The sequence below is a fragment of the Rhineura floridana genome, chromosome 1 (genome assembly GCF_030035675.1).
Source record: "Rhineura floridana isolate rRhiFlo1 chromosome 1, rRhiFlo1.hap2, whole genome shotgun sequence".
Lineage (NCBI taxonomy): Eukaryota > Metazoa > Chordata > Lepidosauria > Squamata > Rhineuridae > Rhineura > Rhineura floridana.
The window spans coordinates 240,560,045-240,584,845 of NC_084480.1; the positions used below are offsets into that span (position 1 = coordinate 240,560,045).

General features: G+C 40.3%; 1 protein-coding gene and 1 long non-coding RNA gene across 2 annotated transcripts in view; both read right to left on the bottom strand.

Annotated features, from left to right (window-relative positions):
• LOC133369988 (uncharacterized) overlaps positions 1 to 9,393 on the bottom strand; it is a 34,969-nt gene extending 25,576 nt beyond the window's left edge. The window contains exon 1 of the long non-coding RNA XR_009759052.1: positions 9,212 to 9,393. This is a non-coding gene — a long non-coding RNA (uncharacterized LOC133369988). The remainder of the gene's footprint in view (positions 1 to 9,211) is intronic.
• LRRC30 (leucine rich repeat containing 30) lies at positions 6,941 to 8,303 on the bottom strand. The gene has a single exon (XM_061595836.1). The coding sequence runs from the start codon at positions 7,979 to 7,981 to the stop codon at positions 7,085 to 7,087; it is 897 nt and encodes a 298-aa protein (XP_061451820.1). The 5' UTR covers positions 7,982 to 8,303; the 3' UTR covers positions 6,941 to 7,084.
• Positions 9,394 to 24,801: the final 15,408 nt, after the last annotated feature.

Here is a 24,801-nt window from a genome sequence, read left to right on the forward strand (position 1 = left end):
GCTCCCACAAGAGGCAGTAGTGGCCACCAATTTGGTTGGCTTTAAAAGAGGAATAGACAAATTCATGGAGGATAAGGCTATCAATGGCTACTAACCATGATGGCTGTGCTGTGCCTCCATAGTTAGAGGTGGTATGCTTCCGAATATCAGTTGCTGGAAATGGCAGGAAGAGAAAGTCCTCTTGCACTCCGGCCCTGCTTGCGGGCTTCCCATGGGCAACTAGTTGGCCACTGTGAGAACAAGATGCTGGACTAGATGGGCCACTGGTCTGATCCACGGGGCTCTTCTTCTGATGTTTTGTTCTTATGACAATTTTGTCTTTCACAGCAACTTACAACATTAAGAATAGATATAAAAACAACAATAAAAAATCCTAAAATACTCACAAAATACATAATAAGTACATCAGATAAGATCCAAGTAGCCTGCCAGATAGTCTAGACAGACCAAAATTGGTCTAAATTAGTTGTGTGTCAACTCGGGATAACTGATTAGATTCAATTTTGTGTTTCTGAAAAAGCAAGATATAAGCTCCTTCAGAAAAACTATCAATATATGCAAGGCAATCATTAGTATTTGAATCCAGCATTGCAAATGGTTGTGTATGAGCCCAGATGTAGGATTTACCAATCCTTTAATGGCAGTAAAAGATTATATTAGTATATTCAATTACATTTATGAGAAAAAGCATTACAAACAACAGTACAGTCTTTTCAACAAACTCAAAGATTAAAACACACACACAAGTCAGAGGGAGATGCTTTAATGAATTGACTCCAAGATTTTAAAAGCATTTTGGAGAGTCATTTGTTTTTTGGACAGAATTAATGCTACATTAAAATGTATTCTTAACATTTTTATGTTCCAGACAGGAAAGGATTATGTGTGTGTTGCAAGATGGACATATATGGTATGCACTGAGTAGTGTGCACAGGAAGTTTAATCAAAGCTGAATTAATTTGCAGTTGTGAGGAGATTATTTTTCTATATTTCCTTTCAGTTTGATCAGGGATGGTCTAACACTATTTATAGGGCTGTATATCAGCCTGCTCTCAGAATGGGAATTTATTTACTTGCAAACAGTTTAAGGACTTTCTAAAACTGTGTGTGGGGTTTCTTGGGACTGTTTGAGTACACAAAAATAGGATACTGAGAAGACTATCAGTAATGTGAGTGTCATCATCAGATAGCCTGTGGGGCTTGGGGACACATCAAAACACATAAGCAAAGGGAATGGGTAAGGACAGATCCACGGTGACTCCCAACGACATTGAGGTTGGTTGACCTTGAAAACCTACTGCCCAGGCTTTGGAAAACATTCCAACTCAGAGGCTTGAGGGAAGGTCTTACTTCCTAGGTTTTGTCATAATCACACCAGGGAACAGGTTTGAGAACTGGGCAACAGACCTTTGTTACTCTTCCCTGGCTCTCAGGCCATTAAGAATTAGTCGCCACATTAAACTGGGTGGCAAATCTGCTGGACTTCATAGGCTCTGAGATACAACAGTTCTTTCACTGAGCCTCTCTTACGTTTTGAATTTTCATTATGCATCCTAAAAAAAGTTGTGACAATAGTTTAAAGCTATTGCCTGGGCCTTGTCTTCTCTCCAGAGTTTGGGGTAAAAAACCAGCAACAGAGTCAAAACAGGAAAATCCTCCATGTGGTTTTACTTACATGTATCCTGCATATTCAGCCCATGCAATGTATTAAGAAATATTTTTCTATCCAAACATTTCTTGCTAATCAGCCTGCTGTCGTGATTTCAAATGTTTCTGCTATATAGATCTCTTCCTTACAACCAAGTAATAAACGTAAACACATATTCACATCCACAAAACAGATTGCAGGTAAATGTATCTTACTTTCATGCATTCTATTCCAATCAGCACTGAGAACATTTAATCTTATGCCTGTGATAGGCTTAACATCTCATACCCTATCACAGCTATAAATGGAAATTTAACACTATTTTAGAAGGAGGGGACTCTTAGATTTCCATTGTGGCACCAAGGGTCATGCTATTACTAGAAGCACTTCATATATATGTGTGAACCTTTCCCCTGTATTATTTAAGTGCCAATAATGTAGATTTTCATTAAAAGAGGCTGAGTGTATAGCCTTAAGGAGATCAAATAATTTTCACAGTTATTATAGCAAAATTAATCAAGCTATGGGAATATAGAATTATGATGCAGTATAAAATTCTGCTTCATTCTTTTATCAAATGTGGCTACCTAAATATCATGTACCTGCAAATGCATGTCAATCACGCCTTCTTCCTTTTAATTCTTCTGCTTTTCTTATTAGAAGAGTAAATATTGATAATACATTGGGATTATTGTTCCTGTGTAAAGAAATGGGATTTCACCATCCTAGGCATTAGGTAAAGTAAAAATTTGGAAATATGAGGTGGGCTATTTGCATGCCAAAAAGCTTCTGATATAAAAGTTGCAATCCTGATTGCAGTTATGCTGCTTAAATCCTAATGAAATAAGAGACTTTAAGGTTAATTGAGCAGAACTGCAGCTCATATCCATAAAGCAAAATGTATCTCATCCTACACTTTTGCATGTTCCAGGGTAGATGCAGAATTTATAATTTTGGAAATGGAGGATGAGAAACATTTTTATAAAACAACACAAAACTACATTTTTATTTAAATTACAAATACTAGACCGAGATTTTGATATGAGTAGTAGGAGATTCTTGTGCTTTTTTAAAAAAACAAAACAAATCCTACTATGCATATTGAAATCTTACTAGTTTTCTGGGAGAAAGGTGCTTAGTATTTCTAGTTTAAAAAACATTTTGATGGTCTCAAACATAAAATGAGAAGGTCGACCACCATTACATTGATAGAAACATTTTTTTCATAGGGGAAAACCCCCAAATGATTAAAGTTAGTCATTAGACCAGGAATGTGGAGGCTTTGGCCCTCCAGATGTTGTTGAACTCCAACTCCTAGCACTAACCAGCATGGCCAAGCATCAGGAATGATGCGAGTTGCAGTCCAGCAATATCTACAGGGCCACTGGTTTCCCAACCCTGCATTAGACCGTCTGTTAAACCAGAAAAGAGAAATCTGTTCCCCTCCAGTTGTGTTGTACGACTACATCTCATCATCCCTGATCATTGGCCATGCTGGCTAGGGCTGGGAATGGAATCCAACAACATCTGGAGGGCCAAAGGTTCCCCATCATTGCCTTGCAGTGAAGCACAACCCCATGTATGCCCAGCTCTGTCCTGCTTCCTTTGGAATGCTATCAGCTGCAGTGGTGTAGTCGTCCAGGGTGTCAGGGGGTCTTAGACCCTGTACTTTTTTTGGAGCAGGATCTCCGCAGTGTCCCTTTTTCTCCAGCATCCTATGAGACAATCAGCATGAAAAGAGAGTGTGTTAGCCACTGAGAAGAGTTTGCATGCTTCCTTGTCCTTTCTTGCTGATTGGAGCCAGTCAGAGTTGAAGGAGATGAATCAGCCACTGAGAAGATTCTTTTCAGTAGCTAACACTCTTCTCTTTCATGCTTATTTGCTCCTTGGGACATCTGTAGTTGTGGGAGAAGACATTAACAAGGATATCATTCTCAACCAACAGGAAAAAAATAATAATAATAATAGGGAGGGGCGTGGCTGTGACTATCATGAAGAGACCCTGCAGTTCTGAAATTGCCACTACACTACTGGTGAGCTGGTACAGAGCAATACAATCATGAATTCAGTTCTACCATGCAGGCTGGATAGTGGACAGAATGAAGTATGAGGGGATAATTTGCCTCTTTATGAATGTGCAGGAAGGTGTGGGTATGCAATTCCATTATTCAGTTTACCATTAATAGTGCAATTCTATGCATATTTACACAGATGCAAGTCCCATTCTGTGCAACAGGTCACACTCCCAGGTAACTGTGCATACCATTGCAGCCTTAATTATGATTCCCCTCCCCTGTTAGAGAAGGTAGTTTACATTTTAATGCTTCACCTAGTTAAAGTTTTTTCAGGACAAAGGAAATACTATTGTTATTCAGCACCATCATCACTTTCAAAATACTGGTGTCACACTTTATATTCTATTCCCTGCTCTATCCACACATCTCACTGTTTTGATTTTTTAAAAAAAAGAATCGTCTACTGTCTGGGGATCTTTTCCTTGTACCATCTGCTGTTTTTCATCTTGTGAAACAGAACCCTAAACATTCCCGTGGTGCCAATTTCTCTTTAAACTGCCATACAAATTACCATGTGGAGCTATCACAGCCAAATCATATCATAACTAACTTCTATTGTCTAATCCTTATTTGCTGATAAACAGAGGCTCCCCCCCTCATCAGATGATTAATGTGACAGCATTTAATGTACAAATGTAAGGTATATTATTTACCTGGGGAAAAGCCCTCTTGACCTCAATGGCATTTACTTCTGAGTAGACATGAATCGGATTATGCTGTAAAAAAACTTTAACACATGACCATCAACAATGGCATACAAGAGCCAACATTCAGACATTTCAGTTGGGTATTTCAAATACAATTATCATACTTAAAAGAACCTGTAAGTATGTATGTCTGAATTCTGTGTGTTTTAATGTACTTGCTACCCCATTTTCAGCAAAGCTCTGGATCTAAAAAAACACACTCAAGAATCATATTTACATAATAAAACTATTATGTAAATAAGCAGCAGCAGGGCAGATATTAGTATACAGATGAATTAAACTGGTAGATTTAAAAGGCCTGGCTAGATAGACAGACAGATAAATAAGCCCATCACCCCGCTAGGTAATGTGGAGCTGCTCTTTATTGTCAAGAGGTTTCCCTTAACATTCAGCTGAAATCTACCCTCCTGCAATTTAAACTCATTACGCCTACTATATCCCTCTCGGGCAGCAGAGAACAAGTCTTTGCCTTCTTCTGTTTAACAGGACTTTGGGTATTTGCTGTCATGCTTACTCTGCTCTTCTCCAGGGCCCAGGCTAAACATACCCAGTTCCTTCAGTCTTTTCCTACCAAATATATTTTCCATAGAGTTTAATTGTCCTTTGTTGCGTCAAGAGGAGCACCAGCCATGCTAACAGGAAGCTCTGCGAAAACTGACAGGGATCCATCTCAAACCATCAGCTTGCAAAGGCAGACAGTTCTAGCTTGTGTTTATATAAATACAACACACACACACATTATTATTTCCCTTTACTATATATGAAATGCACTGTCATTGCATGTTTATTTCAAAATACATATATATCAAAAGCTGAATACATCGTATTATATATATTTTGTAACAGGTGATGTAAAAGAGATATTAAAGGCATCCAGCCACAGATAAGCTGTTTTAAGCCCCATTGATTTCAAGGGATGAAATGCATGACTTCAAAATCAACTGGATTTAAAATGTGCTTAATTTGGTGGGATTGTGCCCCAGATATTTAGCAAAGTACTCAGCATGTTACATCAATCAGGCATTGGCAATACCATCCTATGCATGATGTAAGTCTCACTGAGTAGTAAGTGTGCATAGGTTTGCAACCTAAGTTGATTAATTACAGGACACTTTTTTATTTGCAGAAACTCTTCCTCAACTTCACATGCCTCCTTTTTCTCCTTAATTGCATCTAGGGAACCTGAAACTGCTGAAGAAATGTATTTAGGACTCCTGAATTTCCCTTCACAAATAACTGCAAGTAAGATGCAAATCAAGTTTACATCCTCTGCAGTTTGAGCAGCCCACTCACTTGTGAGGTATCCCATAAGCACAAAATTCTCAGGCAATATTCCCCGTTCTGCATCATTACATCTCGTGCACTGAAACGGTGGAAGCTGCTGACGACACAGTTTTAAAGGTGCATTCCACAGATAGAAATTCTGGTTGCTGAAGTGAAGCTTTTTTAAAATAGCTGTCATGAAGTTAAAAGTTACACAGAGTTTTTATTCACATTCTCAGCTGTCCCAGATCGATTAGTTTTGGTGTAATAAATAATAGCTCCATCGCTGGACTTTTATTTTTCTATTCTTTCTAGTGGCTAGGTGTGGGGATATCCACTAATTTTAGAATTATGAGAAAGGTAGGTAGACTTTTTCACTGATTGGCTCTTTGTATTGGAACAGAAAATGTTCACGAAAGACACTTACGCAAGAACACTATGTGGAACCACAGCAGGGAGGCGTTATATGATACATGCCTGTGCCAAAATACATAAAAAGGAAGCAAGTAATGACTTCAAGCCCTAGAATAAGGTGGGTTGTCCCCATCAACATAGCTCTCTGGCTCATCATTTACAGTATATAACATCTGGGCAAAGAACTTGGAAATCCTCATGCACGAGCCCCACTGAAAATAAATGTGATCTTGCTATTTTCACACTTCTCACATCACAAGCAACCAACCAGGATAAATTCCACCTAGTATGTGATGTGATGTGATGTACCTTACTTTATTCCACCCTCCAGGACTTTAAGGTACTAGTTGTTTTGATTCTAGACATTTTTCTCATTAGCTGCAAACTTTATTCACTACTTCCTTCAGTGATAATTTTTAGATAGCAGGCTTGCATTTCTAGGATCAAACACACTGGAGAATTAATTAGACTGAACTACCACAGCAATGTAGATGTAGTAACAGGTAGCTAGTACAAGTCATGGCATAAGAGCAAATCACTTTGTGAATAGATCAAGCTTTCTTCCTAAGAACCAAGTCAGGTTCTTTTTGTTAGCATTTCAGTAACATTTTTTTCCTTGGTAGAAGTTTAAAGGGCCATTGAACTTTAGAGCAATACATCACACTAAGTCATTATTCCTTATATTATTATTGAAGTCTGACAGATGGACTTAATCTGTTTACAATTAAATAAAGATAAATATTTCAAGCACATGGGTTTTTTTCATCCTAAAAGATACCCAAACATTCCAAGGATACATATTATTTGGAAAATAATTCATTGCACAGTCAATATGAAGTCAATGTACTTCCTCAGGAAAACTTTATTGCAACTGTACTCCAATTTTTTATTTGTGCAGTGAAAGCCACTAATCAGAAAAAATAAAGACCTCAAAACTGAGACAAGTCCACAGGGTCTATCTCAAGCAAACTGCAAATTTAGGGAAGCTGGTTTTTATCTTTGAGATAGCTGAAGAGCGCATCCAGTCCTCCATCTATAATCTGTGGCAGTGGCTTAGACAAAGGATTGCGTGAAATATGGAGTCCCTTATCCATTGGATTCCAAGCAATTTTTTGCAATCGGTGCAGTAAATAAAGTTCATCTGGGAGGGTTTGAATTGAATTGTAATCAACATTTAACAGTTCAAGAGCAGTGACTGAGCAGATAGACCTTGGTAAGTTGCGAATGTTGTTATAATCAGCAATCAAGATCTGCAGGTTGACTAGAAATTGGATACTGTCTCCAATGTTTTCAAGTTTGTTGCAGCCTACATGTAAAAAATCTAAATTCCTCAATGCAAAAACACTTAGGGGAATATAAATGAACCGATTGTTGCTAAGATTCAGCTTTCTTAAGTTTATCAAGTCTGTGACGCTTGAAGGGAGATGAGAGATATAGTTGTGAGAGAGGCTCAACACTTCTAGCTTTTTGCAGAGCCCGAGTTCGGGTGGTACTTCAGTCAAGCAATTCATATTGACAAATAAAACCTTGAGGTTCCTGAGTAGCCCAATCTCTTTGGGCAGAGACTTCATGCGATTCCCACACAGGTTCAGCACCACCAGTCTGTCAAGTTTCCCCAAAGCAGGTGGAAGGATCACCAGTTGGTTGTGTGAGAGGTTCAGTTTCTGGACCTGTGGCAATCCCCATAAAAATTCAGGAGCCCTTGTCATCCCCTTCATTATGAGGCTCAAGCTGACATATTGTAGTCCACGCTTCAAGAGTGCTCTTGGGTCTTTTCCAGAGAGAAGTGCTTCTTCCCACAGAGGTAACTTCTGACTTCTCTTCAAATGCATCATGCTTTTCTTCCCTTGGTCCCTGGAGTTCCTTCCACCCATAAAACCTCCAGCTTTGCTGCTTCTGCTGATAGAGGTTTTGTTTTATTGCCTTGGCAAAAGGTTTCAACTTTCAGAAGGTTCATAAAAGATCAACCCAAGACACCGTGCAAAGGCTTTGAAGAGCACCTTTCCTGCTAAACAGCCTCGACAGCTGCTGAAAGAAGTTTCAGTTTTCCAGGATGGGGTTTAAAGATGTTTTCCCCGGTGCTATATGCTGTAATGGCATGCTGGAGACCGACACTTCTGAGCAAACCTGTTCCATTCAAGCTGAATGCCACAAGGCAGCTGTCACTGTCATTTTGTATGGGGCTTTATTGGATAGATACGCATCCTCATTGCAAAGAGGTCATCGCACTGCTGTATATAACTTTACCATGTCAGCTTTCTTGGATATCTGGTGCATGAGGTAGCAGCAGGACAGCTAGGAAGAGTAACTATAAAAAACATGGAGATGACCCCTCCCCTCCTCTCTGTACTGTTTATTCAGCTGAGGAGCAACTTTCATAATAACTGGAATGTTTATAACTCCAGTTTTTGAAGAACTGGAGTTCTTGACAAATTTTATTTTGGGGTTCCATTATAAAGAAAAAAAAGGAGAGGAAAACCTTTACACAATTATTATTGCAATGCAAGTCTTACAGGAAACTCTCCAGCTCATATTGGTTTAATGTAGGAATGATCTAAGTTATTTAACAATAAAGATATTTTAAAAATCTAGAACAGTCCTTGCACCGTTATGCAGTCAACCTGAAGCTCAGAAATCAATCTCACTTTCTCCCCGCCAGCTCCACTCACCACCAAAACACTCCTGTTGACACTCTCCCAACAAAGCCACATTCTCCCCTTACTTTGACTTACTGGTCTGACAATGGCCAAAACAGCAGTGGCCTGCAACCATCATGGGCTATGCCCAAATTCTGGAGGATTTGGGCTGAACTTGCTCATTGTTCTCAAAACTGGGGAAAATAATTTTCACTCCTCAAATTGTGAATTATGAACAGTACCATACCTGTTAAATATCCACCATTAAGTGAACTTGTTATGGATTATTTTAGTATTGCCCTGAAATCCTTGGGATATAAACTGAGCAGCATGCCCCAGAACAGTCTGTCTTTGGGGTGAAAGACAAGGGTGGAAGACAACTGGAACTATGCAGAAACTATTTTATATTGAAAGGGCTGTTTACTGGGGTTCAATGGCATAGGGAGAGTAAACAAGCATTTAGCTTACCTAGGCAGGAAAACCTACAGACTTCTGAGTTTCCGTAGAGAACTTCCAAAGCATGTCACCCTGACAGTGATGCAACAGCTACTGTCTCCCTTGTCCAACTGGATGAAGGGGAGAAAGATATGCAAGAACAGATTGAGAACTCATTAAGAGAACTGGCCTTGTCTGTTGAATGAACATTCAGCAGAGGCCTGTTCCAACAAAATACCTTCTGACCCAACATGAACTCAACTTATATTCCCTACCCATGATCTGCTCTTAACAGCTGCAAAACAAAAGGTGTGTCCAAGCAGATTATCTGTGCTATTATTACTAGTTTTCAAACATGGCTACAAACACACAGCTCAGCTGCTGGATCCCACTTTGTGCCATCAGAAATCACGTGCGCAGGTCTGTTTGTATGCTGCTTACACATTCACATAGACATAGACACACAGGCTTTGATTGATGGCTATTTGTTTTATTTTTGCTGCTGTTTTTATATGGTCTTAATGAGCTGTTTTTACATTTTAATGTGCACTGCCTTTCAAGGGCTTACCCTGAAAGACATAAATAATGTATGCATGCTAGTGAATGAGTGGATATTGTTCCATCTGTATCCACCCCCGATGTACCAGTTCATGACTAGGGGCTTCTGGATTTCACAGTCCTGCCCTTGTAGTCATTCACTGATCGCCATGGGACTTTTGTTATGGAAGACGCCCGTGCGTGAATTTGTTTTATGTGGGGAGATCAGCACACCACAATCAACACACAATCTTGACAGAAAAAGGCTTTGATCCAATGGCATGGGTACCACAACGATTGGAAGTCCTTTATCTGCTGCAGCCTTCATCCGCCTTCACAGCCGTTGTAACATACACATTATTATCCTCCACCTGTTCTGCCGTTGAGGACATTCTTGGATCGTTCTTTGTCTGGTTCCTCTCCCTTGACCTTACCGCCATGGGTGACCCTGCTGGGAGTACATGACTCCCGATGGCATCGCTCATAGATCGCCAAGAAGAAGTGTTCCATCATAACAATCTGCAAATACCTTCCACAGATGATCTTCTATGGAAGGGCTTTCACATCTACGAATGTTAACTGTGACCCCTAGTAGTTGCATAACGTAAGAGTCCTTTGATCAAGGATGGTCTGATTTCATGATCTCTGTAGAGCATGGGTAGCCAAATGTTGTTGGACACTGTCTCCCATTAGTCCCAGACAACATGGGCAATTGTCAGAGATGACAGAATTTTCTGACATCCCAACTAATCACTATCCAATAATGGCTTAGATCAATGTACCACTCTGATTCTTCCTCTCTTCAGCAGAGAGATTAAAGTGAAGTACAACTGTGTTTTTCTGGGCAAGTCTCTTATAAATGAATGTTAGTAAGGACCAGACTATAGATTCTGGTCCCAAACTATTCTAGATAAGATCAGGAACCGTCTCAAGATAAGAAGGATCATCAAGAATAAATGTCTATCTCTGGAAGTTTACAAGATAAGCAAAAGGGCCCAGAAGCAAGCAGACAAGTACAGTTCTATTTGATAGCATCAGCTTCTTTCTAGCTGGCTAAGTCTCTTTATAATTCGAAGAGGGTAGCCAATCAACCAGGAATGGGGGTGCAGCAGCTTCAGCTCTGCAACTCATTACAGGTGTGACCCATTCAAGGAACTTATTTGGTATAAACTAGGGTATCTGCTATGATCAGGATCCTCTGATCTCTCCCAATATAACATCTTCACCCACAGAATCCAAACTATGAGTTTTAGACATTGTACACATTATATACCAGGGGAATGATCAATTTAAATTAAGTACATTTAGACTACAATACTATACTCACTTACCTGGGAATAAGTTCCCTGCACTCAGTGGACCTCATATAGACATGTATAGGATTGCACTATTAACAAATTATATAACAAGAGCATGATAAATCTAAAAGTCAGCACATTTAAGGCCCAATGAGTTAAACATGCTTAAATACTTCCCATTGATATTAAAGGTGCTTAACTTTGAAGGGATCATACAGGTCTCAATAAGTACAATAAAATTGAAATATTTGAAGAAAATACATTGGAATGCATTTGCTCATTTAGGATAGTGTTTTATCACAGGCAAGTACTGTTAAGAAATAAGGTTTTGCCATGTAAGTGGGAGTAATGTTCTAAAAAGAAAGCGAAATGCTCTGAGAAAAGAATATGGTGTAACTCATGTTACCAACAGATTTTCATTTAAAACAAAACAGCAGCAATAAAACAATCCTTTGACAAGCACATAAAGTATACAAATTGTGATTTTTTTTATATCGTAGAAGACAACACCATTCAAAACTCCCCACCTGGAGACACACTACAGTTCAGCCTCAACTTCTAGTTTCCAGTTCACTTTCCATTCTATTGTTTTAGACTACTATGTCTTGAAAACACAGAAAGTGAAAGAGAAGCTGAAAATTAATTGAGCACATAAAATCTAATGCTAGCTATTATTAAGTTTAAAACCATTGCATGCTCCTAAAACTGAAAGCACCAGGGCTTGATGTTTGTTCCTCGTTAAAACCTGAAAAGGCACAGATCAGTTTGACTGCAAGGGAAGGAGGTTCACCAAGTTGCATTTCATATCTATTACAGTAGTGAATGCAAAAAACAGGCAAGAAGCTAATTCAGTCAAAGTTGCTTCAGAGGCTTAATCCTAGTTTCATTACTCTACAGATTTCACTGACAGAAGTTAAAGAAACTCTGAAATATCAATAACTGACTAAAGCAAACTCCAGGTAGAATTTATTAAACCATGTACTTCTGATGAGGAATTTTTTATTTTCAAACAAATATATATTATTTGGGAATTATAAGGTTATAACATTTTAATAGTGTTATAACTAGCCAACTAAAAACCCTCTCCTTGAGGCTGTCTCCTTGGCCTGGTATCCATGGTGACTGGTATGCCTGGAATGCTTGGTACAGCTTGACTCCAAAGACCAGTGGAATAGGACTTGTACTGAACATCCCGGTGCTCTCCAAGGCCTGGGTCAAAATAACACTGTAGCTAGCTCATAGTTGAAATGTGCTGGTATTAGAATTTCTGCGAAATCACCTGATTGGCTAGAAGAGTAATGTCCACAGTGTAACCACTATGTAACCACTATGTAACATCTATGTAATGCTTATGTATAACCCCTTGATTGGATATGCTAGTGTCTTTGTTCTATAATGTATAAAAACCCTATGCAAGCAGTGCAACGTTGCAGAGCTCCACCAACATCAAGGAAGACTTATTGTGCATGCGCTTGTTGACAATAAAGGCCTATCTTTGCTTCAAGCCTTTGCCTTTAATTTTCTCAGGTCCCCTGGCCCAACGAACCACAATATTCTCCATCACAATTTAATTATAGGTTTGTCTTTTTCTTGAATAGGGAGTACTGGTAGTTAATAATTTAATATTTAAATTATTGGGTAGCTCTAACTAAAAACAATATATTGATAAGGGCAAATATTCTAACAGAATTCCATGACCCGTTGCAGCAGTATATATATTGCTCAGAAATGGTCACTGATTTTCTAAATATGCAGTTTCAGATAGCATAAGTGATTCATCACAGCCTTCTCTCCGCCCCCTGCCTTTTTTCCTTATTGTAGCAAAATATAACCAGTTTTCAGCAAGTCTCATTTTTCAAGACATTCATTCTCCACTTGAGAAATGGCAAAAATGTCCCAAGGGGTAATTGTGCCAGACAACAGAAGGGCCATACCTCAGTGGCAGAACGCATACTTTGCATGGAAACGGTCCTAGGTTCAAATGCTGGCATCTTCTGGTAGGCTTAGGAAATTGTTGCCTGAAACCCTAGAGAGTCACTGCCAGGGGTCAGCAACCTTTTAAATGCTGAGGACCGCATTCTCTGGGGGGCAATCTGTTGGGGACTGCATGCCGATGCAGAGCCAGAGACAAAAGTGTTATATATTCTTTAATCCAGAATAAAGATCACTGTGCTTTACATTAGCTCTCAAATTAGTATTCCCCAATCCTAGGCAGGCCTATTCAGAAGTAAAGCTCACTCTCAAACAAGAGAGCATGCAGAGGAAAAAAACGTTTAGTACAACAGACCACTTCAGCTACTTGTTGTGGAAAGCAAGCGAAAGTAATTCCTTTCGCACGTTAGTATGCTACACACATACGGCTCAGGCTTAGCAATTTGTTCTGATAACTGGGGGGACAACACACCTTACTTTTCCTGCGCAACCAAGAACTAAGTATTTTTTTAAAAAAAAATAATCTCACTTCCAGAAAGAGAGAGAGAAAGACTTAAAAGCCAGGAAAAATAAAGAGGTAATGAACAGGGGCAATGGACGGGGTAGAAGAATGGGGCAGCTTCAGGAAGCAATGGAGCTTGGGGCAGATTGATTGCCTGTGCTGCAGGTCAATGATCCTCAACTTTTTCAGCCCATGGACCCATCTTTAGCCCAGCCATGCATTTGGGGACCCATATATACCACATATTTCTATGGTGGCAGTATCGCTACTATAACCCACCTTAGGTCAGGCCATGACCCATCCTTAGATCTTGAGCCGGCAGCTGAAGACCAACGCTGTAGGTAATACTGAGTTAAATGAACAAATGGTCTGTGCTAGTATATGACAGCTCCCTAAGTTCTACTTGCCGAAAATGAGGTTTGCATCCCTGGATCACTGTCTGCTAGTGACGGTGGGGCGGGGCAGAGGCAGTGTTGTCCTCTTGATGGCAGCAGCATACTAGTTGCAACAGGATGGGCAAGCTGAGGGAGTTCCCGTATGGCAGCTGTTTGCCTCTTGTTCCCCAACCCCCCATGAGCCGCTGCTGCTCTCTGAATCCTGGTTCTGGAGAAAGAAAAAAACATGGTACAGTAGTTGACTTACCAAAGGCACCACTTCAGGATGTGTATATCATGCCATATAATAAAATTATATAGGGGGCACTTGTCCATACTTTTGCACAGGATATAGTGTGCATCCCACTCTCCTTGGTTATCTCCCTTCCTCTTCAATTGGTGCCCAGTTCTGTCTGGCAGGCAGGAAAATGTACGATACCATGTCCTGCAGAGGGAAGCTTTACAGCAAATAAAATAAATTCTGATAAGAACTTGCCAATGCAAGAACTAGGTGATAAGCAATACAGAGAGAGGCACCTAATAATTATAAAAAGAAGTTAAAAAGAACAACATTTTGAGAAGGTTTTCTGTACTGTTTTTTCATTGAAAATGATCCAATTTGTAGTTTAAAAGGAATGAGAAACTTTAGCAAAATGAAGCCCAGCAAGTGGGAAGAACTTTCAGCTTGAACAGGTTATCTGAAACCATATTTTTAATGAGCAGTTCAGATGGTTTTTTGCATTAATTATGTCTACCCACACTCATTTTCTGAATTACTCCTACTGTCTTATACAAAAAAAACACAACAACCCCTGTCCAACAGCACAACATATGGGTAAGATTGAAATACTGTGGGAAGCTGGTACTCCATCTTCTGAATCTTCACTTTCAGCTGAGTATTTAAACACCTCCAGTCCTGCAGTCACGCTTCCCAGCATTGGTCAACAATACTGAACTGCAGTGGCTTATGGTTCATTTTTGTTTTTCGACAGGGATAAAGCACCTCAAGCCTGGGAACAAATGTGGTACTACGGGCCTCTCTCTCTGGGGCCACAAACTTTCCCCAGACCACATCGCTCACTGGCCCTGCTCCACCCTTTCCTCAATTGCTTAATGGTTGCTTGCCTGGACGGAGGGGTGTGTGCATGTATATATCTCTGACTTTTGTGTGGTTGGAATGTAGCCTACTGTACAAAGGAAAGAATCACATCTATTACTCGACCAAGTGCAGGAAGTTCAACAGGAGGAAAGTTCACCAACTGCTCCTAAAGGAGGAGGCCTGCCTGATCTTAGCCAGGAGGGAGTTCTATGTTTTCCTATTACACATGAAAATGGCCAATCTCTCTATATTATATATACACATATTTTGCAGGGAAAATATTTCATAGTAAGCTGGATATTGCTCACATTTTGTGAACAACATCTTATGAATTCTAGCATAATGGACAGTTATGTCATTATGATGTTCCTGATGATTTCTACTACTTTGGAAATGGTTCAGTTCAGTTTTATCTCCATATTCGCCATAGGCCATATTATGTTCCCGATGATTTAATGTTGAGTGCATGGTAGATTTGCTGCTGTAATTTTTCCTGCGCCACGTATTGTGCTACAAATTGTAATTGCTTATGTAATTGCTCTGAGAGACATGTTGCTTTAATGGTTGTAATCAAACAGTGCCATCTAGTGGGTATCTGCAGTTCTTTCACGAGTGAAAATCAAAAGCATTCCAAGGCGAAGATTGTCAAATAACAGAGATGATCATGTAGCAGAAAGGGAAAGCATATTTTATTTTTAACTATCATTAGAATACAACAAACCATGCAAACTCTGCAGAAGATCACACGTTTCAGTGAAAAGATATGAACAGCACTAAACTGTGGTTAAACAGTTAATAAAAAAAAATTTTTTTTACAATAATTTTTTATTCAAATTTTCATAAAACATACAAAACAAAATCATAAAACATTCAAAGACAAAAAAACAAAACAAAACAAAAATGATTAAACAAAAAAAATAAAAATAAAATATTGACTTCCCATTTGTCACAGATCAAATCAGTTATAGGTCTGCAATATATAACAATCCTGTCTCTTAAATTATATTATAAAATCACTTTCCTCCAGTAGTTATCTTAATTAATCATCAAATCTCATAAACATTACTTTATTCTTTCCACAAAAAGTCAAAGAGAGGTTTCAATTCTTTAAGAAATATATCTATCAATTTTTCTCCAAATAAACATTTCGATTAATCCATCTCATCAAAATCTGTTAGGTCCAATAATTTCAATAGCCATTATTCCATTATCCCTATTAATTTCATCTTCCATCTTCAATAGTCCTGTTAAGTCCAGTAATTTCAGTGTCCAATCTTCCATTATCAGTATTCCATAATAATCTTGCTGTCATAGCCATAGTCATATAATAAGAGTCTGATGTGAATTTACTCTATCCCAAATATTTTCTTGCCATCCATTCTGAATAAGTTGCTGAAGTACTGTTGTAAAGTCATATCTCTGTTCTTCTTTTTTACAAAATGCACTGGCTCATCTCTTGAGAGTTTTTCCATTGTCACATGGCTGCAGTTAATTCCATAGATTTTCACTATATCAAACTCCATCACGTCATTCCAGTCCAGAAGATTATCCAAGCCATTGATAACTTTATCTCTAATATCTTCATTAATTTCTTCAGAGATAACGTCTCTGATCTCATTCTCCTCTCTCACAGGATCCCCTATTTCTTTAAGCTCCTGCGTCATTTTGCTCAGTTCAATTTTCAGCTCCTTACTGCCCTGTCGCAGGGTTTGTTTCGTTATCTCAATCTCATCCATTATTTTCTGAAACATAATTACTTCCAGATTCTCAGCCACTTTCTTGATTGCCATTTTTAAAACCACGAAAACAAAGCAAAACAGAAGTAAAGAAGAACCACTTCTTATTTCAGCAGCAATTGGGTTAATATTCCAGGCTTGATGACATCACAATATAAACAGAGCAGCCTGCCTTATCTCTCTATGTTCAAGAATACAAAACAAATTTGGTTCCCAGCATCAAAACAGTTAGTGGCGTCGTGAAGAAGCAGATTCGTCGAAATAAAATAGACCAAAAAGAGAATAGTCCCAGACAATATAACATTCCTCGGAATAGAAATCCCTCTTCTGTTTATATCTTTAGAATGCACTTCCAGGACAGCTTTTTGCAACAGAAACAGAGATAAGCTGTTAATTTCGTGAATAACAGAGAAGAGTTATAGCTCACCCAGAAGTACTTCAAAGCCGATCAATCTGACAAATCTCCTTTTGCTGCAACAATTTAAACCAAGTAAGAAAAATAATAGAAAGAAGGGTGCTTGCCTGTTAGTCGGTTTTCTCTTTGAAGAAAAGATAAACGTATCGCATTAAACAGATAGAGCAAAAGTTGGAAGTCCGTCCGGCATTGTTGGCTGGACCTTTTCTCATAAATTAATGAAATCCAGTCCTCCCAACAAAAACAGGCTTTTGAGGTTGATCTCTACGTTTCTCCCTGCCCGGGAAAAATTTCATCAGTCAAAAAAAAAATGTTCTGACTGATTTATATCTGAATAAGCTTCTTTTGAGGCGGGAGCCCGTCTCAAAAGCAGGCACAAGCGAAGTCACCCTTCCCGGAAGTCCAACAGTTAATAAAATTTTAACACATGTTACCAATGTGTTTGTTACAAGCCACTGCCAAATACTGTTAAGTTTGTCTTTTTCTTGAATGATTTGTTGCCTTAAGGACTAATAGACTTTTGGTGGCTGTAGTAATAATTAAACTAAGGCATAGGAATGCTGTATTTCCCTCGAGTTTGTTAAGGATAGCTTGCAATACTTTTAAGATGAAGGTGTAGACGTACATAAAAGCCTAGATCAACATCAAATGAACATAATATATATTTGTATAAAGCTTTCAGTTGATCAATTAAAATAATTTTGTATAACCATCATTATGCAATATTGATTTATATAGCATCATTTCATGAAAATGGCATATCAAGTCTGCAATTCTAAACACAGTTACCTGGGAGGAAGTCCCGTTGAACTCAATAGGTGTTACTTCTGAGCAGACATGCATAGGACTGAACTTTACAAGGTAATCTATATAGGTCTACTGAAAAGGAAGTCCCATTGAATAGAAGGGGGCATACTAAAAAGAGAGCATAGGACTGCAGCCTTAATCCATCAGGAAGAGATGATCTCCGTGATCAAGTGGATATGTAAGGGTTCACGTGGTCCTTAAGGTATCCTGTTCAGGGCTTTGTATATTAATATGAGAACGTTGAACTTGGGCCGGTAGCATAAGAAGAGTCTGATGGATCAGCCCAATGGTCCATTTAGTCCAGCATCTTGTCCTCACAGTGGCAAACTCAGCAGGACCTGATCACTCTACCCACTTGTGATTTCCAGCAACTGGTATTCAGAGTGGAGGTAGACAGAGCCATCATCACAAGTAGTCATTGACAGCATATGGGAAGCCAGTGTAGATGTTTTAGCAGAAGTGTCACATGCTGTTAAGTGTATGCCACCATCAGCAGTCTAGCTGCTGTATTATGCACCAGCTGGAAATTCTGGAGCAGGCCCAAGGGCAGTTCCACATAGAGTGCATTGCAGGACTCCAGTTTCAAGGTTATCAGTGCATGGACTACAGCGTCGGGGCTATACTGATCCAGATATTGCTATAGCTGTTGCACCAGATGAAGCTGGTCAAAGGTACTCCTAGCCACACAGGTAGGGTTGCCATATTGCCTGGTTAGCCAAGTTTTACCCAGATTCTAGCCATTCTACCTGGTGCCTGCTTAGCCCATTAGGTGGTCTGGATTCCCAGCTTTCATTTTTTTTTTTTTTAAAAAAGCAAGTCTCTAGCCCTTGTGGGTCCGGAGATACAAGGCAGGGCTGCCATCAACCAAAATGGTGGTGGAGGCTTCAGCCCCTTAGGAAAACCTCAGCCGCCATCTTGGCTAAGGGCAGTTCAGCGTGCACAGACGCAAAACACAGGACAGAAAGTTGGCAGAGATGCGGAACAGATGGGCAGTGCGATCTGTGGCAGCATGTGCTGGGGCCTGGGGCAGGCTGGAGGCCAAGGGCCCCAGCATGCCTGGAGCTGGCCCTGCCAAGCTACAGCTCTTCTACACAACAATTAAAGGTACAGATCCTTTGTTCTCTTGTTCATCTGGTCACCCTGATGACTGCTCTCTCCTCCCAAGTTTGAATAATCATGGAATGAAAGAGGGGTCAAAATTTGAGAAGAAAAGGCATTTTAATGGGAAGTTTGATTATGGTTACTTCACATTTACAGCTGAAGCATTTTTTAATTAAGACTTAAATAGAGGCTTATTCAAAGTAACTATACAGAACATCAAGGATACAAGAATATCACCCTGGTAAATGAACAGCTGAAGTGTTGAGTCAGTGATAGCAATTCGAACACACCTGAAAAGTTTTTCAGTTGTCTAAACACAGATACTGATGATAAAAGCAAGCAGAAGAGTTTATCTCTTGAGACACCTAATTAGGTTCTGATTCCACATGTTTCTCATTCTTAGTTTCATGCCTCTAATCAACAGCTCTTGTTTACATAGAAACACAATCTTCATAAATTAGTGAATCCCTCTTACCCAGCCATCAGTTTATACTGAAAGCATTTGCAAGTTGTCTTTTCTTGTTAATAAAGACAGCAACATACCAGGTTGTTAAAAACTAAGATAAACTTAAAAAAAAAAATCTGTTGCCCTATACCGTGAGATTAAGGAAGGGGGGATTCAATTCAGTCTGCATTTTAATGGAAATTTGCCTTTGAAACTTGCGCTTCTCTGAATTGTGTGATTCAGTTGTACAACCAAATAATGTGTACAAAAAAGCATATATTGTAATAGTGTGTATAAAAATGCATATACAAGTAAAATTAGCATATAGAAGTGCATACTTTTATCCAATGTCAACAAAAAAAATCACACTACTGTTTTTTAGGGTGTTTTCTACCACAATGGGATTTCCAATGCATCATGGGCTAATAATTTGACCCAGTGGCGTCACTAGGGTTGGTGTCACCCAGTGCGGGGCCTAACGGCCCCACCGACTGCCTGCCGGGACGCCCCGATCGGCGGCTCCGAGCTGGCGGCAGGCTGGCAAGGACGTTCCACCGAGCCCCGCCCAGCCCCAGCCTACCGCAGGGAGGGGCTTGCCCACCTACTCGCCCGGAGCCTGCCTTTGGCCTGCCACGTTGGGGCACCGAGGGAGCCAGCGGGCAGCCGTCTGCCGGAGGTGGAGCCTCCTCCCGACAGATCTCCTCCTCCTCCTGGGACCGCTTCCCCTTCACACGTCCCTCGCTTCCTCTCCGGTCTGGGCTCCGGGTGCCTTTGCGCAGGTTTTGCACACTCCTGGGTTCTGCGCCAGCCAGATGGGAGCCCCCATGGCGGCTCTGGGTGTCACCCCTCTCATGGTGTCACCCGGGTGCGGTCCGCACCTCCTGCACCCGCCTAGTGATGCCTCTGATTTGACCCCAGATAAAATTTGTGTCTGTGGTGTTAGTTAAAGTGTGCTTGACAGTAGCCAAACACCCAGAGCAAGAAAATACTTATTCAGAGGAGGTAGAATTTCTCTGTGCAGTAAACATTTGTGTCTCCCCCTGCATATTGAGTAAACAACACAATTTGTTCCTTTCATAAGCTATAGTTTTTATTTTCAATTACAAACAAAAACCATATTTTAAAGTAAAAATGTTATGAAAATATTGTACAGTAAATGGTCTAAAAAAAACTTTATTACAACTTACAACAGTTTTTGTGAGGTATGTTTTTAGCTCAATTAAGAACTGCAAGAAAACAGTTCTTGGTTAGAGAAATGTCCCCAAACAACATTATATGACACTCCCCACATTTAATTTCCACTGTGTTCCCACAACAGAGCTTCCCATAGCTGTTGCCCCATCTGCTGGTTTTCTTATCCTGTACCCTATTGCAAAGGTGGGAGCATCCAGTTGTACCAGAAGAGTAAGATATTCCTGAAGCAAATGTTTAGCCATCACAATGCTGGTGAAGAAGTTGGCCCCAACAACATTTCTACCACTGTTGTACCATAGTTCTACCAACTTGGTAACAACACCAAGCTGGGTTTGCCATGTCCCTCCAGGCTGCTTTCCTAGGTAGATACGGCCCTTCAAAGGGAACGCCCTGGAGTATATGCACCCAACCCATGAGAGATGTTTGAAAAAATCATAGGGGGTTTTACTACCCCAATCTGCGAACACTGGCTGGGGTATAAATACACACCAGTGCCAAAATTCAGTTAATTTCTGGGACATTTTATACACTGGGTAGTTTTTTGTTTCCAGAAGGAAAATGGTAACTGGCTGAAATTTGGGGACACTGTATGGGTGACAATTTGTGACAGTGTCCTAGAAAGACTACCCTGTAGGTCTACTTAGCTGACCCTCAATATTATGTCTAATGTGGATTGAACTTCAAGTGATGACACTAACTGTTTTTGTCATAACTGTTTTTGTGTAACTGAGATGAAATGTATCTGAAATGCTTTGAACTCTTGGGATGCTATTTTATAGCACCTTCAATCTTTATTTTTGTCTACTAGTTTCTAAACCCTGATGCTTCTCAGAGATCTCAGCTTCGTGGGTTTTTGTCCATAACCCTAATTTCATTAAGCTGAATGATAAAATCTCCACTGGAGTAGAGCCTGGCCAGGCAGCAAGGGCCCTCTCTTGGGGGGAGAGCAGGGAGGGGCATACAGATTTCACCCAGTAAGCAAGGTAGTTTGCAAGCTTTTCTTTTACCTTTCATTTGCTATCTCCCCTTTCTATTTGCTCCAGGGACATACAGGCTAGCACCAGTCTCTCCTCCCTTTTTAGGCTACTGGTCTCTCCTTTATCTTACTTTGACCTTTCTGGGATCAGTCTGACTTCTTTCCCTCATGTGGAACTCATTAACACACTTATGAGGAGGTGCCTTCTTCTGCTCTAGCCTTAAATAATGGAAAAGAAGGGAGCATCCTCAGTGACCCCTACAGCTCCTTACAAGCCCTTAACTCAGAAGTCACCTTGTATCCTTTATATTATCACAACCATAAAATAAAGTAACTCAAGTGCCTTCTTCACTGTACCATCAGCAAGGCTGCCCAACTCCAAAAGGCAATACAGGCAGCTGCTTGGGGTCTCAGGATTTCTGGGGCTCCAAGCCAATCTGGAAATGCTTTAACCAATTTCTCTCCTGTCTACTGCTCCAGATCTTTATTATACAGCCACAACAGTGGCTGCATACTGTAGCCAGAATGGATTTTTTGCATTCTACAATGTTAAATTGAAAACACCCTCCATGCCATTCTGCTGCTTCCCATAAGCACATTTCAAAACAAAACCTTACAAAACTTATAGTCCTCAACTCAGAAAGGCTTGCTTTTGTATTCTAAAAGCCAGACTCACAGCTGCTTGGCTTGGCTAATCAGGTGGCCACACCCATGCCGGACCTTTATTTCACTTTAGACAGCCATGGCTTCCCCCAAAGAATCCTGGGAAGTGTCGCTTGTGAAGGGTGCTGAGAGTTGCTAGGAGAGTCCTATTTCTCTGACAGAGCTCCAGTGGCTAGAGTGGTTTAACAGTCAACCCCTCTTCTGGGGATTATAGCTCTGTGAGGGGAACAGGGCATCTCCTAGCAACTCTCAGCACCCTTCACAAACTACACTTCCAAGGATTCTTTGGGGGAAGCCATGACTGTTTAAAGTGAAATAAAGGTCTGGTGTGAATGTGGCCAGGGACAACTTTGGTTTAAATTTGGGTGGGAGACTACATATGCCTGCTGTAGAATAAAAGGGTGGGGGAAATCCTGAAAAACAACGATACTGTTCACAATGTTTTCCTTTTGGAAAGGAAAGGAGTTTTCCCTCTTCCCAGTGCCCGCCCACCCAATTTCCTCCCCTCCTCCTTCCCCCTGTTCCTCCCCCAAGTCAGTTTCACCTGTCCTAAGCATGATTGTACAGGAATAAATCCCATTGAACTCAAAAAGCATGCAAATGATCAAGCCTGCCCTCCCCTCCTCCCTCCTTTCCCCTCCTTTCTGCCCCTTCCCTACCCCTTCCTTCAACCCTCCGTCCCCCTCTGCATCCCCTTCCAAACCCCTCCCCCCTCCTCCCCCATGGTTAGTTTTACCCATCCTAAGCACAACTGCATGGGAGTAAATCCCATTGAACTCAATAAGCATTCAAATGATCAGACCAGCCTTTCCCACCCCCTCTCCTCTCCTTCCCCTCTCCTCTCCCTTTCTCCTCCCCTCCCCTCTTCCTTCCTCCTCCTCTCCTGCCCACTCCAGCCCTCCCTGCCTCCTCTTCCCCCCCCAACAGTGATTGCACAGGAGTAAATCCCACTGAACTCAATAAGCATGCACTGACTATTCTGCAGAATAGAAAGACATGTGCTGTGCTGATCTTGTTTTAGCAGCAAGGAAACAACGTTATTAAGACAGTTGACATAGTTCAGATGGTCACTTTAAGTATGTCTGATTTACTTTACAATTTTAGTGAAGTTTACTATAGGAAATCATTTTCTTTTGTTTCTGTTTCTGTGAATATGTGAAGCACAGCAACACTTTGTAAAATTTACACTAAAAAAACTCCAAAAATAATTGTGGAATAATGGCACTGACTATTCTGCAGAATAGTCTCCAGCGGACATCAGGAGTGTCTCAGTTTTCACAAGATAAAACAGTGGGAGGTGAAATATATTCTAGCAAATTTCTAGGTGTGCTCTATGTTTTTCATTGACCATGCCCACCTTTCCTTAAGTGCAGTGGTTTAGGCATAGCAGGCTGAGATCATGCATCTTGGGCAGGCCAAGTTTGTTTTTTACAACAGCTAGATTCATTGCTAAAGTAGCAACATATTGTAATCAGTCTGATTTTTTATCAAACTGCAGCTTCAGATTCAACTGTTAATGCACCCAAAATAGAAATAGAACATAACCTCCAATTTGAAACACAAAAAGCTCATATGACATTAACCAATGAAAAGGCTTTGAAATTAATAAAAATAAATTTGTCACAGATTTCTAGGATGAATAATGAAAGAAATATAATTTTCTAGGTTAGATTGTCTGTAGAAACAGTAGTAACACAGGAAAGAAGCAAAGTAAGAACAGTACCAACAAATGTACAAAAATGTAATTCTCCGTCTTTGGAGATGGCAGGTATTGCCACCACTCACCATATGCTCAGAGGAACATTACCAAATTCTTCTAAGCTACACAGGAAGTAGATTGGACTGTGAAAGACCAACCGAAATTGTTTGCATTTTGACAAATTTGTAGGGCAGTACAACATATTTATTATTTGATTTGTATCCCTCCCTTCCTTGAGAGCCAGTGTGGCATAACCGTTAGAGTGTTGGACTACAACCTGGGAGACCAGGGTTCGAATCCCCACACAGCCATGAAGCTCACTGGGTGACCTTGGGCCACTCACTACCTCTCAGTTTCAGAGGAAGGCAATGGTAAACCCCCTCTGAATACCGCTTACCATTAAAACCCTATTCGTAGGGTCACCATAAGTTGAAATCGACTTGATTAATCTGTTGAAATTCATTAAAACTCACCCATGTTCACAGAGTACCTGTAATCCTATTACTGACCTTGCCCCATACTCTGACTTTCATCTTCTGCAGTTTAAAAGCTAAAAAAATGCCTGGCTGATTTTAAATTAATTTAAGAAATGTTTAATTAATTTAAGAATGATAGTGTCAGGCATGCTCAGTAAGAACCTACTGTCAGTATTCTAAAAGCCAGACTCACACCTGCTGGGCTTGGCTAATCAAGGGGCCACACCCACACCAGATTTGATTTCACCTGAGACAGTCATGGCTTTCCCCAGAGAATCCTGGGAAGTATAGTTTGTGAAGGGGACTGAGAGGAGACTCCTATTCCACTGACAGAGCTCCAGTGGCCAGCCTGATTTAAGGTCTGTGAGG